Source organism: Lemur catta, chromosome 20, assembly GCF_020740605.2.
Source record: "Lemur catta isolate mLemCat1 chromosome 20, mLemCat1.pri, whole genome shotgun sequence".
In the NCBI taxonomy this organism is placed as follows: domain Eukaryota; kingdom Metazoa; phylum Chordata; class Mammalia; order Primates; family Lemuridae; genus Lemur; species Lemur catta.
Genome location: NC_059147.1, coordinates 20453880 through 20470948, shown reverse-complemented (window position 1 = coordinate 20470948; position 17069 = coordinate 20453880). Strand labels below are relative to the sequence as shown.

The 17069-nt window shown below is 46.7% G+C and overlaps 1 protein-coding gene across 2 annotated transcripts in view; it reads left to right on the top strand.

The window, feature by feature from the left end:
* Positions 1-16328, top strand: part of ZFHX3 (zinc finger homeobox 3) — a 159359-nt gene extending 143031 nt beyond the window's left edge. For both annotated transcript variants that reach the window (XM_045533187.1, XM_045533186.1), the window contains 2 exons: positions 1312-6759; positions 10353-16328. In XM_045533187.1, the coding sequence (XP_045389143.1) occupies positions 1312-6759; positions 10353-12031 (7127 nt within the window). In that variant the 3' untranslated portion in view covers positions 12032-16328. The remainder of the gene's footprint in view (positions 1-1311; positions 6760-10352) is intronic.
* Positions 16329-17069: the final 741 nt, after the last annotated feature.

Below are 17069 nucleotides of genomic sequence, written 5' to 3'. Positions count from 1 at the left end.
TGAATCAGGATGAAATCTTGGGCCCAAATTTTTGTAGAACAGGGGTTCCAGGAATTCTTTACAGTACTGCTAAGCTGAATATAACTGATCAGGAGATGAGGGGTGCTGTCGCCAGCTCCTTTATACTCTGGTTCTTGGCATGTATTTGTATGTTATTCTTATGGTTTAAAGTGAGAGAAAAATCTGTATGAGAGCCAATAGAATTTCAGAATGGACCCACAGGTCTGCATAGTGTGTACAATTAGGGCGTGAATACCCAGAGACTCACTCAGTAGGCTCATAAACCCACCATCCTAAGCCATTAAGCACTGCATCTCTGAGGACTTAATCATTAGGGACTTGGGGAGCATGTGGTTGATTTTTAGGGACACTGGATTAGTTGTCTTTTGGGGAGCTGCTTCTGCACAGCGTTCTTCTGAGTCTTCTGAGATTGCCTTAGGCTGGAGCATAGAGGTGCATTTGGAAAGAACATGGTGTTAGACAAGTGTGCTGCAGTTGCTGGTGCCACATAGTGGTTCCTAGCGAGATGGGTCACTGGACCTCTGTGAGGTGTCCTGTATCTTTCACCTCTTACAGGCACCTCAGATTTAAGTTGGGAAGAGTTCTGCCACACTACTGCCTAGCTACCTCCCTTGTGATTTTTCCATAGGAGGCAGTGGACAAATGATCAGAAAAAGGTTCAGGGTATTTATGGGTATGAGGATCTCATTGTAGACAAACAATTGTTAGTGTATTTTAATAATTGGCCACTTGAACGTTAATTGCATGTTGAATATATATGGCAGTCAGGAGTCTTATTACAACAATAAACTAAATGCTTAACATAGATATATTCCATAATTTCTAACAACAGATGACAGTTTTCATAAATTCCCTACAACTTAGGGCAGCATTAATTCATATCCTATACTTCAGATCCACTTTGCTAAATTCTTATTACATAAAAGATGAACATTAAAGGGGAATCCAGTGTAAGATCAGTAACCTTCAAACCAGTTCTTGAGAAATTGAGGATTCTGACTCAAGCAATTAAATACTGTTTGAAAAACTCTTAGATCTGTGATGTGACACAGGTTTATGAATTGAAACTTTTTGTATTTCCTTTTATTGTGCACCCTGTTTATAATATGTACTGTCTCGGGGGAACAAAAGAAAGCAGGAGGCTCTCTACAGAGAGTCTGTCATTCAGGTTGGGCATTTCCCTCATCCTCAGATTCTGTTTGTGAGGTCGAGCTAGGTAGACTATTGTGGGTGCCATCATTGAAACAAAGCCTTCTTTATCTTTGGGTTTGATTTTTTTTTTTTTTACAGAAACTTCAGAGGATCTGGGAAAGAACATCTTGCCATCTGTAAGCACTGAGCACACTGGAGATTTGAAACCCTCTCCTGCTGACCCCAGCTCTGTGAGGGAAGACTCAGGCTTCCTCTGTTGGAAGAAGGGGTGCAACCAGGTTTTCAAAACTTCTGCTGCTCTTCAAACGCATTTCAACGAGGTGCATGCCAAGAGGCCTCAGCTCCCTGTGTCAGACCGCCATGTGTACAAGTACCGCTGCAATCAGTGCAGCCTGGCCTTCAAGACCATTGAAAAGCTGCAGCTTCATTCTCAGTACCACGTGATCAGAGCTGCCACTATGTGCTGTCTTTGTCAGCGCAGTTTCCGAACTTTCCAGGCCCTAAAGAAACACCTCGAGACGAGCCACCTGGAGTTGAGTGAGGCCGACATTCAGCAGCTTTATGGTGGCCTGCTGGCCAATGGAGACCTCCTGGCAATGGGAGACCCCACCTTTGCCGAGGACCACACCATAATTGTTGAGGAAGACAAGGAGGAAGAGAGTGACTTGGAAGATAAACAGAGCCCAACAGGCAGTGACTCTGGGTCAGTACAAGAAGACTCAGGCTCAGAGCCAAAGAGAGCACTACCTTTCAGAAAAGGCCCCAATTTCACCATGGAAAAATTTCTAGACCCTTCTCGCCCTTACAAGTGTACCGTCTGCAAGGAATCATTCACTCAAAAGAATATCCTGCTAGTGCACTATAATTCTGTCTCCCACCTGCATAAGTTAAAGAGAGCCCTTCAAGAATCAGCAACTGGTCAGCCAGAACCCACCAGCAGCCCAGACAACAAACCTTTTAAGTGTAACACTTGTAACGTGGCCTATAGCCAGAGTTCCACTCTGGAGATCCACATGAGGTCTGTGTTGCATCAAACCAAGGCCCGGGCAGCCAAGCTGGAGGCTGCAAGTGGCAGTAGCAATGGGACTGGGAACAGCAGCAGTCTCTCTCTGAGCTCCTCCACACCAAGTCCTGTGAGCACCAGTGGCAGTAACACTTTCACCACCACCAATCCAAGCAGTGCTGGCATCGCTCCGAGCTCCAGCTTACTGAGCCAGGTGCCCACTGAAAGTGTGGGGATGCCACCCCTGGGGAATCCCATCAGTGCCAGCCTTGCTTCTCCTTCAGAGCCCAAGGAGGCCAATCGGAAGAAACTAGCAGATATGATTGCATCTAGGCAACAGCAGCAGCAGCAGCAACAACAGCAGCAGCAGCAAGCACAGACTTTGGCCCAAGCCCAGGCTCAAGTGCAAGCTCACTTGCAGCAGGAGCTGCAGCAGCAGGCGGCACTGATCCAGTCTCAGCTCTTTAACCCGACCCTCCTTCCTCACTTCCCCATGACCACCGAGACCCTGTTGCAGCTGCAGCAGCAACAGCATCTCCTCTTCCCTTTCTACATCCCCAGTGCTGAGTTCCAGCTCAACCCTGAGGTGAGCTTGCCCGTGACCAGTGGGGCACTGACGCTGACTGGGACGGGCCCTGGCCTGCTCGAAGATCTGAAGGCTCAGGTTCAGATCCCACAGCAGAGCCACCAACAGATACTGCAACAGCAGCAGCAGCAGCAAAGCCAGCTCTCTCTATCCCAGAGTCACTCTGCCCTGCTTCAGCCAAGCCAGCACCCTGAAAAGAAAAACAAGTCGGTCATCAAAGAAAAGGAAAAAGAAAGCCAGAGAGAGAGAGATGGTGCTGAGGTGGGAGAGGGCAACCTAGGACCAAAGGAATCACTGCCAGATGCCTTGAAGGCCAAAGAGAAGAAAGAGTTGGCACCAGGGGGTAGTTCTGAGCCTTCCATGCTCCCTCCACGCATCGCCTCGGATGCCCGAGGGAACGCCACCAAGGCCCTCCTGGAGAACTTTGGCTTTGAGCTGGTCATTCAGTATAATGAGAACAAGCAGAAGGTGCAGAAAAAGAATGGGAAGACTGAGCAGGGAGAGAACCTGGAAAAGCTGGAGTGTGACTCCTGTGGCAAGTTGTTTTCCAACATCTTGATTTTAAAGAGTCATCAAGAGCACGTCCATCAGAATTACTTTCCCTTTAAACAGCTCGAGAGGTTTGCCAAACAGTACAGAGAGCACTACGATAAACTGTACCCCCTGAGGGCCCAGACCCCAGAGCCGCCGCCCCCTCCTCCTCCACCCCCACCGCCTGCCCTCCCTGCGGCCCCGCCTCAGCCGGTGTCCACGCCGGCCATTCCTGCCTCAGCCCCACCCATCACTTCCCCGACGATTGCACCGGCCCAGCCATCCGTGCCGCTCACCCAGCTCTCCATGCCCATGGAGCTGCCCATCTTCTCACCGCTAATGATGCAGACCATGCCGCTGCAGACCCTGCCGGCCCAGCTGCCCCCTCAGCTTGGACCTGTGGAGCCTCTGCCTGCGGACCTGGCCCAGCTCTACCAGCATCAGCTCAATCCGACCCTGCTCCAGCAGCAGAACAAGAGGCCTCGCACCAGGATCACAGATGACCAGCTCCGAGTCCTGCGGCAGTATTTTGACATTAACAACTCGCCCAGTGAAGAGCAAATCAAAGAGATGGCAGACAAGTCCGGGTTGCCCCAGAAAGTGATCAAGCACTGGTTCAGGAACACACTCTTCAAAGAGCGGCAGCGTAACAAGGACTCCCCTTACAACTTCAGTAATCCTCCCATCACCAGCCTGGAGGAGCTCAAGATCGACTCCCGGCCCCCTTCGCCGGAACCTCAGAAGCAGGAGTACTGGGGAAGCAAGCGGTCTTCAAGAACGAGGTTTACCGACTACCAGCTGAGGGTCTTGCAGGACTTCTTTGATGCCAATGCTTACCCAAAGGATGATGAATTTGAGCAACTCTCTAATTTACTGAACCTTCCAACCCGAGTCATAGTGGTGTGGTTTCAGAATGCCCGACAGAAGGCCAGGAAAAATTACGAGAATCAGGGCGAGGGCAAAGATGGAGAGCGGCGTGAGCTTACAAATGATAGATACATTCGAACGAGCAACTTGAACTACCAGTGCAAAAAATGCAGCCTGGTCTTTCAGCGCATCTTTGATCTTATCAAGCACCAGAAGAAGCTGTGTTACAAGGATGAGGATGAGGAGGGGCAGGATGACAGCCAAAACGAGGATTCCATGGATGCTATGGAAATCCTGACGCCCACCAGCTCCTCCTGCAGCACCCCGATGCCCTCACAGGCTTACAGCGCCCCAGCACCACCAGCCAATAACACAGCTTCCTCCGCTTTCTTGCAGCTCACGGCGGAGGCTGACGAACTGGCCACCTTCAATTCAAAAATGGAGGCGAGTGATGACAAACCAAAGCTGGCTGACCCTCCCAATGCACAGCCAAACCCAACCCAAGAAAAGCAAGGACAACCAAAGGCAGAGCTGCAGCAGCAAGACCAGCCCGAGCAGAAGACCAGCGCACCCCAGCAGAAGCTCCCACAGCTGGCTTCCCCACCTTCCTTGCCACAGCCTCCTCCACAAGTCCCGCCTCCTCAGTGCCCCTTGCCCCAATCGAGCCCCAGCCCTTCCCAGCTCTCCCACCTGCCCCTCAAGCCCCTCCACACCTCCACTCCTCAGCAGTTGGCAAACCTACCTCCTCAGTTAATCCCCTACCAGTGTGACCAGTGTAAGTTGGCGTTTCCATCGTTTGAACACTGGCAGGAGCATCAGCAGCTCCACTTCCTGAGCGCGCAGAACCAGTTCATCCACCCCCAGTTTCTGGACAGGTCACTGGATATGCCTTTCATGCTGTTCGATCCCAGTAACCCACTCCTGGCCAGCCAGCTGCTCTCTGGAGCCATCCCTCAGATTCCAGCCAGCTCAGCCACTTCTCCCTCAACTCCAACCTCCACGATGAACACCCTCAAGAGGAAGCTGGAGGAAAAGGCCAGCGCGAGCCCTGGCGAAAATGACAGCGGGACGGGAGGAGAAGAGCCTCAGAGAGACAAGCGCTTGAGGACAACTATTACTCCAGAACAACTTGAAATTCTCTACCAAAAGTATCTACTGGACTCCAATCCAACTCGAAAGATGTTGGATCACATCGCGCATGAGGTGGGTTTGAAGAAACGTGTGGTACAAGTCTGGTTTCAGAACACCCGAGCTCGGGAAAGGAAAGGACAGTTCCGGGCTGTGGGTCCGGCGCAGGCCCACAGAAGATGCCCTTTTTGCAGAGCACTCTTCAAAGCCAAGACTGCCCTCGAGGCTCACATCCGGTCCCGTCACTGGCATGAAGCCAAGAGAGCTGGCTACAACCTAACTCTGTCTGCAATGCTCTTAGACTGTGATGGGGGACTCCAGATGAAAGGAGATATTTTTGATGGAACTAGCTTTTCCCACCTACCCCCGAGCGGTAGTGATGGTCAGGGTGTCCCTCTCTCACCTGTGAGTAAAACTATGGAGTTGTCTCCCAGAACTCTGCTAAGCCCTTCCTCCATCAAGGTGGAAGGGATTGAAGACTTTGAAAGCCCCTCCATGTCCTCAGTTAATCTAAACTTTGACCAAACGAAGCTGGACAACGACGACTGTTCCTCCGTCAACACAGCAATCACAGACACCACGACTGGAGATGAGGGCAATGCAGACAATGACAGTGCGACGGGAATAGCAACTGAAACCAAATCCTCTTCTGCGCCCAGCGAAGGGTTGACCAAAGCAGCCATGATGGCGATGTCCGAGTATGAAGATCGGTTGTCATCTGGTCTGGTCAGCCCAGCCCCGAGCTTTTATAGCAAGGAATATGACAATGAAGGTACAGTGGACTACAGTGAAACCTCAAGCCTTGCAGACCCCTGCTCCCCGAGTCCTGGTGCAAGTGGATCTGCAGGCAAATCTGGCGACAGCGGGGATCGGCCTGGGCAGAAACGTTTTCGCACTCAGATGACCAATCTGCAGCTGAAGGTCCTCAAGTCATGCTTTAATGACTACAGGACACCCACTATGCTAGAGTGTGAGGTCCTGGGCAATGACATTGGACTGCCAAAGAGAGTTGTTCAGGTCTGGTTCCAGAATGCCCGAGCAAAAGAAAAGAAGTCCAAGTTAAGCATGGCCAAGCATTTTGGTATAAACCAAACGAGTTATGAGGGACCCAAAACAGAGTGCACTTTGTGTGGCATCAAGTACAGCGCTCGGTTGTCTGTACGTGACCATATCTTTTCCCAACAGCATATCTCCAAAGTTAAAGATACCATTGGAAGCCAGTTGGACAAGGAGAAAGAATACTTTGACCCAGCCACTGTACGTCAGTTGATGGCTCAACAAGAGTTGGACCGGATTAAAAAGGCCAATGAGGTCCTTGGACTGGCAGCTCAGCAGCAAGGGATGTTTGACAGCACCCCTCTTCAGGCCCTTAACCTTCCTACAGCATATCCAGCGCTCCAGGGTATTCCTCCCGTGTTGCTCCCTGGCCTCAACAGCCCCTCTTTGCCAGGCTTTACTCCATCCAACACAGGTGGGTTCTACTCTAGGTGATTCTTTCCAAGGTTAAATAACTGCCCAGCTAGTATTTTGTTACGTGGCTACCATCCAAACCCTGTGAGTGTGGGGCATAGAGGAAGCTTCCCTTTTGTTGAGTCTCCCTAGTGCTGCTGTGTACGTGGTTCTTTGCCTTCCTAGTTCAGGGATGGGACCTCCTGGTTGGAGGAGCCACTCTTCTGGCCTATGTTCAGTAGCACAACCGGGGTGTGTACTGTAATGAAAAACTTCCAGGCCTGGCATGGAAGAAGCACTTAGGTGGTAGATCTGTACTGCGGGGGTTCTCTTCTAGCCAGAACAACAGTGGCTCTGTTGGTTTCTACCAAGACTGCCTTTCCACTTGAAGGCACTGACCAGGAATCTTGTATTAGGCCATGTGTTTCTGTTAGTCCTCCAGGCCAAAATACTAATGCTTATTTTAGTGGTCCTCAGTCACCCCTTCATTTCCTCTTGTCCACCTCCCATTCCTCGCTCCTTCCCATTTAGAATCATACATAGTTGGTACTCTTGTGTTCTCACTTCACAGGGAGTTTTAGCAATTCTTCCTGTGTACCTTTCTCGTTTCTCCTTCTCTGTGGTTGCCCATCTTCTCTGGATCCAGCCATCTTTCCCAAATTGGACCTTAACCTCCAGGGTCCTGTGAGGCTTAGTTAGCAGGTGCCCCCAAGCAGCCTGCAGAAGCAGCTCTGCTGCTTCCCAGAGCAGTCCTAGTTTCCAGTTGAATTAATTCCATGTTTTACAGTTTTCATGGTGGTTTATAGAACATGAGGCTACTGCGTTCCTGATCCCAGTTTCTTATCCAAAGAGAACAAGAAAAAGAAGTGCATTGAGACACAGAAGTTGTTACTTACATGTGTTGACAAGTAATGTCACAAAATGATGCAAAAGCCAGCTAGACATAAGCCAGCAAACATACTATGGCAAGTGGCCAGGCACTCAATTATCCTTGAAGCCCAAGACTTTGCCAGAGGGGCTTGGGAAGGCCCAACATATCATAATAATGTGAAAAAAGTAGAATCAGAATGTCTGATCTATTCCCCTTGTTTTACAGATGAGAAAACTGAGGCCCAGAGAGGTCAAGACCATTCAACAAGCTAGGGTAGGAGCCAGAGCTCCTGCCCAGGCCTCCGGGCTCCCAGTGCTATGTGCTTCTTCCACAGCACCCAATATGAGCCAGTCAGTCAACAGGTATATGTTTAGTGCTACTCAGGTTCTAACCACTTAGAGTGGACTTGAGATAGAAAGGAATGGTCTTAATTATCCGAGGCAGCCAGACATGCCCCAGTTACAATCACCTGACTGTAACCGCAGCTCTCAGGAGCACTGGATCTGGAATGGGAGGGAAGGAACTTGTATTTGTTAAGCATCAATTACATGTCCAGCTCAAGGCTAAGCTCTTTCCATATGGTCTTTCACTGGTATCCTTAAAACCATCTATTGTGGAAAGCCAAGGTTCCAAGAGGTCGATTAATGGGCTCAAGGTCATACACCCCAAGTGTGTCGGCCATAATCCACATAGGGTCAGTTTGACTCCAGAGGTGTGTGATCAAGTCTCAGGAGGATGAAGTACCTTGCTCGATTCTGACCTTACAAATCAGAAATCCAAGGTCACAGAATTATTGTGAGAAGAGTGTATTGAGGTATTCTATCTAGTGTGGCTACTGCAGAGCTTGGTAAATAGCAGTGCTTCAGACGTTTCTTAAAATTTGAATCTCTTATATAGCCCATTAGTTGTAGGTACACAAAGTCACTTTAAGGCCTTCTGACCCGAATCTTTCCCCTAAAAGCCTGCAGCCATGGGATGGGAAAATCACTAGACATTTCTTTCTTGCCCCACTGAGCTTTTGGCTCTGGCTCTAAACTTAAAATGTAGACCAGGCTTGCTGCCTAGTGGCAGGCAGACAGAGCCATGTCCCAAGTTTAGAATCCATCAGCCATGTGTCTCTGCCTTGCCTGTGCCAATTTGACCAACAAGCCCTTACTAAATTTTTCCGAGTACAGTCAGTCACATCTTCTCCTCTGGTTTCTGACGTGCATTGAGGAAACTGGATGATGGGATGCTGAAGGACACGTCTTCCTTGGCTCTCTCTCATTAATGGATGTTTGTCTGGGTGGGGCAACTTGAAGCAATCTTGTTCTTTTCATCTAAAATATGAGGGTTTTAATAGTGAGTGCTGTACCACCATAGCTGGAAAATAAAGTAGTCTTTACCCAGGTCTGGGCTTCAGAGTGTTTTTTTCCCAAGAGGACAGTGTCGTATTATGGAACCCCTAGGCCAGCTTTCTGGCGGCAGGTGGTCCAAATGAAATATTGAAGGGCTGTGAGATTTTTTGATTTTACATTTTGATGTCCTCTGAAGTAAGGTTTTTGGATGTGGTGAATGTAGAGGTGTTCTGAGAGCTGTTGCCTCTGAGTTCTGCCCGACTCCTGCCTTTTCTCGGCATTTCATCATCCAGAACACTCTGTCTACCCACCTCCCGTGCTGTCTCTCTCTACTACCTTGCTAGTCTTACTACGCCTGAAGCTTCACGTACCGTCAGCAGCAACACCCTCTTCCCTTACCCTGGCACAGAAGACTCAAACCAGGAGATAGCTGTGGGTAAAGGAGGATCTTAAGCTCTGGTGAAGGTGAAGGCTTTGCAGGGAGAGGTAGACTGGGCCTGGTGACACAGAGACCTTTGCTGCCCATATGCAGGGGTGCCTGGGGTAGGTGGTAGTGTCTTGGGAATTGACAGTGTCAGCACCTTGAGCTGTTCCATTTGTGATACTGCTTTTCTCCTCTCCGTGTGGCTGGTTTCTCAAGTATTTACAGCCCCACTGCTTTTCCATGTATCATTCAAATAGGGGCAGGAAGAGAAGGTGGTCATTTCTCCAGAAGACTCCAGAGTCCTATTCCTAGATGGTTACGCTATTTAACAAACTTGTTCAAGCAGATCAGCTGGGCCACAGCACTAGGAGCAATTTTCCTGGAAGAGATTGTTTTTATTTCTTCCCAGGCACTTCCTCCACATTTTCCTATTCATCATCTTCTCTCTGCCTTCCTAAAGCATCCATTCAGCTGTAGCAGCAGACGTCAGAGAAGAGGAACACATGCAGAGCCTGTTTTGTTTATTCACGAGGCCTTGCCAGGTTTTTTGTTTTCCTTGTCTTCTGTTGCCTCTCTCTTCCAGACAACTTCTGGGGGTGAAGGGGTCATGGTTGTACTAGTTCTGTGAAGCTTTGATGGGTCCCAGCTGGAAACAGCTAAGTTGGGGTTCTCTAGACGAAGTGCATTGGGTGAATGCTTGGCCCACGTGAACTAGCAGGTGTGGCATGTTGGCAGGAAGGTGTTGGAAGTTGTTTAGCCGAAAGGGGAAGTGTGGAGCTGGCCCAGGACCGGGTCCTTACTAGAATAAGGCTATCCGGCCCTGAGCCTGGCAGAGTTCTGTTGAAAACATTGGTTTTGAGAGGTTCCTTCCGGTTTAAACCTTGACATCTCAAACTTAGAGCCTGTCACACTGATAAGTGTCTTGAGCTTCAGCCTCACCACCCCAGACTGACCCGTGATTTCTCTATCTCCATTCCTTCCAGCTTTAACGTCTCCTAAGCCGAACTTGATGGGTTTGCCCAGCACAACAGTTCCTTCCCCTGGCCTCCCCACATCTGGATTACCAAATAAACCGTCCTCAGCGTCGCTGAGCTCCCCGACCCCAGCACAAGCCACCATGGCGATGGCCCCTCAGCAATCCCCCCAATCCCAGCAGCAGCAGCAGCCACAGGTGCAGCAGCCTCCCCCACCGCCAGCAGCCCAGCCGCCACCCACGCCACAGCTCCTGCCACAGCAGCAACGCAAGGACAAAGACAGTGAGAAAGTAAAGGAGAAGGAAAAGGCGCACAAAGGGAAAGGGGAACCCCTGCCTGTCCCCAAGAAGGAGAAAGGAGAGGCCCCCCCGGCGACTGCAGCCACGATCTCAGCCCCACTGCCGGCCATGGAGTACGCGGTGGACCCTGCTCAGCTGCAGGCCTTGCAGGCAGCCTTGACTTCGGACCCCACAGCGTTGCTCACGAGCCAGTTCCTTCCTTACTTTGTACCAGGCTTTTCTCCTTATTACGCCCCCCAGATCCCTGGCGCCCTGCAGAGTGGGTACCTGCAGCCTATGTATGGCATGGAAGGCCTGTTCCCCTACAGCCCTGCACTGTCGCAGGCCCTGATGGGGCTGTCTCCGGGCTCCCTACTGCAGCAGTACCAGCAATACCAGCAGAGTCTGCAGGAGGCGATCCAGCAGCAGCAGCAGCAGCGGCAACTACAACAGCAGCAGCAGCAAAAAGTACAGCAGCAGCAGCAGCAGCCCAAAGCAAGCCAAACCCCAGTCCCCCAGGGGGCTGCTTCCCCAGACAAAGACCCTGCCAAAGAATCCCCCAAACCAGAAGAGCAGAAAAACGCCCCCCGTGAGGTGTCCCCCCTCCTGCCGAAACCCCCTGAAGAGCCAGAAGCAGAAAGCAAAAGTGCGGACTCCCTCTACGACCCCTTCATTGTTCCAAAGGTGCAGTACAAGTTGGTCTGCCGCAAGTGCCAGGCGGGCTTCGGCGACGAGGAGGCGGCGAGGAGCCACCTGAAGTCCCTCTGCTTCTTCGGCCAGTCTGTGGTGAACCTGCAAGAGATGGTGCTTCACGTCCCCACCGGCGGCGGCAGTGGCGGCGGCGGCAGCAGCGGCGGCGGTGGCGGCTCGTACCACTGCCTGGCGTGCGAGAGCGCGCTCTGTGGGGAGGAAGCTCTGAGTCAACATCTCGAGTCGGCCTTGCACAAACACAGAACAATCACGAGAGCAGCAAGAAACGCCAAAGAGCACCCTAGTTTATTACCTCACTCTGCCTGCTTCCCCGATCCTAGCACCGCATCTACCTCGCAGTCTGCCGCTCACTCAAACGACAGCCCCCCTCCCCCGTCGGCCGCCGCCCCCTCCTCGTCCTCCTCCTCCGCTTCCCCCCACGCCTCCAGGAAGTCTTGGCCGCAAGTGGTCTCCCGGGCTTCGGCCTCGAAGCCCCCTTCTTTTCCTCCTCTCTCCTCATCTTCAACGGTTACCTCAAGTTCATGCAGCACCTCAGGGGTTCAGCCCTCGATGCCAACAGACGACTATTCGGAGGAGTCTGACACGGATCTCAGCCAAAAGTCCGACGGACCGGCGAGCCCGGTGGAGGGTCCCAAAGACCCCAGCTGCCCCAAGGACAGTGGTCTGACCAGTGTAGGAACGGACACCTTCAGATTGTAAGCTTTGAAGATGAACAATACAAACAAATGAATTTAAATACGAAAATTAATAACAAACCAATTTCAAAAATAGACTAACTGCAATTCCAAAGCTTCTAACCAAAAAAAAAAAGGAAAAAAAAAAGAAAAAGCGTGGGTTGTTTTCCCATATACCTATCTATGCCGGTGATTTTACATTCTTGTCTTTTCTTTTTTCTTTTAATATTAAAAAAAAAAATCTACCCCTGTTATATTGTGTCCTTTTGAAGGTACTATTGGTCTGGGAAACAGAAGTCCGCAGGGCCTCCCTAATGTCTTTGGAGCTTAAACCCCTTGTATATTTGCCCCTTTTCAATAAACGCCCCATGTTGATAGCACAGAGGAGCCCGGCATGCACTGTATGGGAAAGCAGTCCACCTTGTTACAGTTTTAAATTTCTTGCTATCTTAGCATTCAGATACCAATGGCTTGCTAAAAGAAAAAAAGAAATGTAATGTCTTTTTATTCTCAGGTCAATCGCTCACACTTTGTTCTGTTTTCAGAATCATTGTTTTATATATATTATTTTTTGGTTTGCTTTTTTTTGTTTTTTTTTTTGTTTGTTCTTTTTTTTTTTTGGTTCCAGAAAAAGATTTTTTGTTTTGTTAACTTAAAAACGGGCAGAAAGTATTCGAGAAAAACAATGTGAACTGCTTTAGCTTTCTGGGGATTTTTAAGGATAGCTTTTCTGCTGAAGCCAATTTCAAGGGGAAAAGTTAAGCACTCCCACTTTCAGAAGAAAAAAAAATAACACACACACACAAAGAGTGTTGAGGACTTGTAGCTTAAAAAAAAATAAGTTTTAAAAACTGACTTTCTGTATTTATGATAGATATGACCATTTTTGGTGTTGAGTAGATTGTTGCATTGGAAATGAACTGAAGCGGTATGGTAGATTTAAAAGGAAAAAAAAAAACTTTTGTGTACATTTAGCTTTTTGTATGGTCCAGCTGACAGCTCCTCATTTGATGTTGTCTTGTTCATTCCTAGCAGATAGATTGCAATCCGTTGATTCGCCTAAGCTTTTCTCCCCTTTGTCCCTGAACTCTACTTTCTCTTTCCTCCTCCCACCCTACAATCTCCCACTTAAGGTAGCTGCCTTCTTTTCTTAGAGGGTAGCTACAGAATTATTTTATAAAACTAAAGAAAGAATTTCAAGGGATTCTAGGGGTCATTAGGATCCTCACAGATTATTTTTGGTTGGGGAGTTGAAACTTTTTAAAGGCATATAATTCTAGTTACCTATGTCTGTTAGCCTTGTGCATTTATTTTTTTACTTATCTTTCTTTTGGCTTGTACTCCTTGTTTGGTAGATGCTTCAAATATTCCTTTCCTATACTAAAGCGTTGGTTTTTCAGTTTGTGTAATTGGCTTTGGCTGTGTGCTTTTCTTTTCTAAAACACTTTTTGGTTAGGGGTTTGGTTTTTGTGTTTGTGTTTGTGTTTCTTCTTTCCTCTCTCAGAAAAAGAAATTTCATGCTTTAAATAAAATCCAAAGACACACCCTTTCACTGCTGATGCAGAAAAGGGAAAGGGTTCTTGTTACTTGAGAATTTGTTTCTGATTTAAACAAACAAGACTTAGTTTAATAAAAGAGTAAAACAAAAGATTCCCAGGTTGTTATGTGCTTCTTCTGCAAGCAGAGAGGCAACTGTTAATGACAATTCCATATACCAAAAGACACATTTTTTACTTCAAAGTTTTGTCCTTGTGTTAGGCAGTCTGAGCGGCGAGTGATCCAGAGCGCAGCCAACAAAGAAGCAGATAGCAATGTACAGAAAGCAAAAAAGAAACTGTATGTGAGGCACTTGTGTTTATGTTAAATATCCATATTCCTGTAACACAACATAACACACACCCTTTCTCATCTTTAAAAAAAAAAAAAAAAAAAAGGTCTGAACTTTGAAAGGCAAACTTTGTGCTGCTAAAACATAGATTTCGGAGACAAATAGATGCTTTGCTGTTTCACTTTCATAGCCAAACATCAACAGAAACAATCTCCCCTTGCCCTGAAAGTGTGAATCCTTCTCCCCTTCATTTTCTTCCTTATGTTTCAAAAGGGAACTTTGAAGACTGTGAATGCAGGTTCCATTGGTCACCTTTCAGGCTTCTTTCCCCAGTGCTGAAGCCACTCAACGACTTTGCAAAAGACTGGAGCATTCCAAGATCTGAAAATGGATTTCTTTTTTCTTTTTTTCTTTTTTAGCCGGGACTATTTTATTTTTATGAATTTGTTTTTAGTTTAATGAAAGAGTAGATCCTGAAATGTTGTACATATTTCTAACTAGGCTGATGCACAGTGCAAATTCCTTTTTTAATTGTTTTTTTTAAGTAGAAAAACTAAAGAATACCATCTAACTATTCATACCAGTATCCAGTTGTAGCATAAGGTGTCAAAAGCAAGTACGCAAAACATTTACTGTTTTAACATGCTATTTCCTTTTAACAAGAATTCTTGTATTTCTCCCTGTGTTTGAGATGAACATTTTTAAATTTTAAAGTTGTACAGTTTTTTGTTTTCCATTATTTTATCTTGTTTGTAACTCTATGAAATATATATATATTTTTTGCCATTTAACTGTTGTATGTTACTCTGTGTCTGTATCATATAGAAAAAAATTGTTTTTGTTTTTGGTTCTCTCTGTGATATCAATTAACAATTTAACACTAGCTTTACCTGTCAAATTCTGCTAGGTCTTCTCTGAAAACTTTGCTTTTAAAAATGATATTGCTTGGTAATAGTGCAATTTCTGTCCCTTTCCCTCCCCCCTCAACCAAGTTCTTTTCTTTGTAATTTTGCCACTCCCCCCCCCCAACCACGGTTTTGGGGTTTCATTGGTTTTTTTTCTTTTTTTCTTTTTTTTTTTTTTTTGAGCTACTATGCCATCCTCCCTGTGTGAGGAAGAGTGACTGTCAGTGTTTTGTTATGCCATGCCTTGACCTGTGGGTGTGTTTGGCAACAATAAGGTGGCTGGGTAGATTAGCTAAGCGCACTTCCACCCACCAGTGTTCCTCAAAGGGATTACGTGATTGTTTCAACCTGGAGTGGGTTGCACACTTAATGCTGTCCTCTACAACTCTACCACCCACATATATGTTCATTCAAAAGAGAAAAAATAATTCTTAGCACTAACCCAGAAGTAGCAAAGCAGTCAGTGATGGTGAAAATTAGAGGTCAAACAGGAGCCAGTTAGATGTTTGTGGGCTGACATCCACTAGGGCTATGACCCGTACCATTCACAAAGCATGAATTCACTACAATGCTCAACTGTTTAGCTTGATCTCACTCGGGGAATTTACTCCTGTCTGCTGCATAGTAGGTAGCTGGGTAGGATTTATCTCAATTCACTTTTTAAATTAGTTCTTCACCTCCATTGACACTTCCATTTTTTGGTTTTCCCAAATACTCCATAGTGTGGGTTGGTGCTGGACACCCGGTCAGTAACAGCACCATACTGACCCACAGAATGGGAGTTAATTCATCCATCCTTCCAAAAAGAAATTTAAAAAGAAAAAAAAAATACACAAGGAAAAGTTTAATACATCTAGGAAGTTTCTTTTTTAATTAAAAGCTATTTAAAGAGATGAATGTGGCCAAAGTTTTACACAATTGAAAATAAAGTAAAACAGACGGCATGCGTTTAAACCTGAGTTTATCAGGCATGGCAGGAAGTTGCAGGAGAGAGAGGCGGTGACCCAAGCCAGTGCACTTGATGTTCATGGACATATATTTTTTTTAAATAATAAATTAAGACATTTTAAATAGAAGCATAAATTGAGTTGGTTGTTGGCGCTGAGATACTGCCCACTGTGAAACAAAGCTTTGACTAGTTTTTTTTGTTTGTTTACTTTCTTCAGGGGGGAGGGGGGCAAGTTTGGGTAGGAAAGAAAGCATAAATGAACGTGACCCTGAGGTGAAGAGGTATATGAACAGCCTTTGCAATGTACAAAAAAACAAAAAACAAAACAAAACAAAAAAAAAAACAAAAAAAAAATAGAGCAAGTGAAACCAAAAATGATGTTCTTGGTGTTTTTCTATAATGTAGTCTTGTTAGCTTTTTTGTTACTGTAACAATGCTGATCTCGAACTGTACCAAAATACATGGAGACTAACAAACAGAACCACATGGAACTTTCAAACTGAAAAAAAAAATTTGTCACAAAAACTTTGTTGTCATAGTTAAGTTGATTGTAGATGGTAATTGAATATACTCCTTTGAAAATATTTCATCAAGTATGTTTCCTGCTCATTGTGATACATTAAAAAAAATATGAGCAAAAGTTCTTGTCTCTGTTAGAGATTTTGTGTACATGCGTATGTGCATGCATGAGAGAAAGGTGGATGGATGGTGAAGTATAAATGTGAACACTATCTTGAGGTTGCACGTGCAGGGAGTACTTAACTCCAGGGTACACAAGGATGTACATAAGCTCTCTGGTGTTACTAAGTACCCTTAAATTTGGGCCATGACGCTGACTAGCTAATTTCATTGAGGGGGTTACCCTGACATGTTGGAGAATACTTGGCCCCAGAGTACCTTAATAGCAACTACATTCTTAATTCAAATGTTTATATGAAAATTTTAGACATTTGGCACAATCACAAGCCAAGAAGTTTTGCTGATGGCCAGGAGAGAGAGGTTCAACTTTTCTGAAATGGGAATTGGATCTAGTGTTTATGACAGAAGGATATGAATGGTAAGCTGAATTAAGTGGATGACTGACTAAATTTACCTGTCTTAGTAATGGAATTTTCTGAACCTATGTTAGAGCAGAATTTGGAAGAGGAAAAGTCTGTACAACAGCAGTAGCAATAGTAATTTCTGCATACGAGAGATTACAGTCCTCTCATCAAAAACTCTTAGAGCAGAAAATACCTGAAATTCATTCATAAGGAGTACATCCAAGATCAGGCCCAAAAGCCTTCCATTCATCTCTAATTTATAGCCACAGCTAGTAAATAATTTACGAAACTCCAGCAGCTGGGCTTGGACAGCAATGCAGGCTATGTCCTTGCAAGGT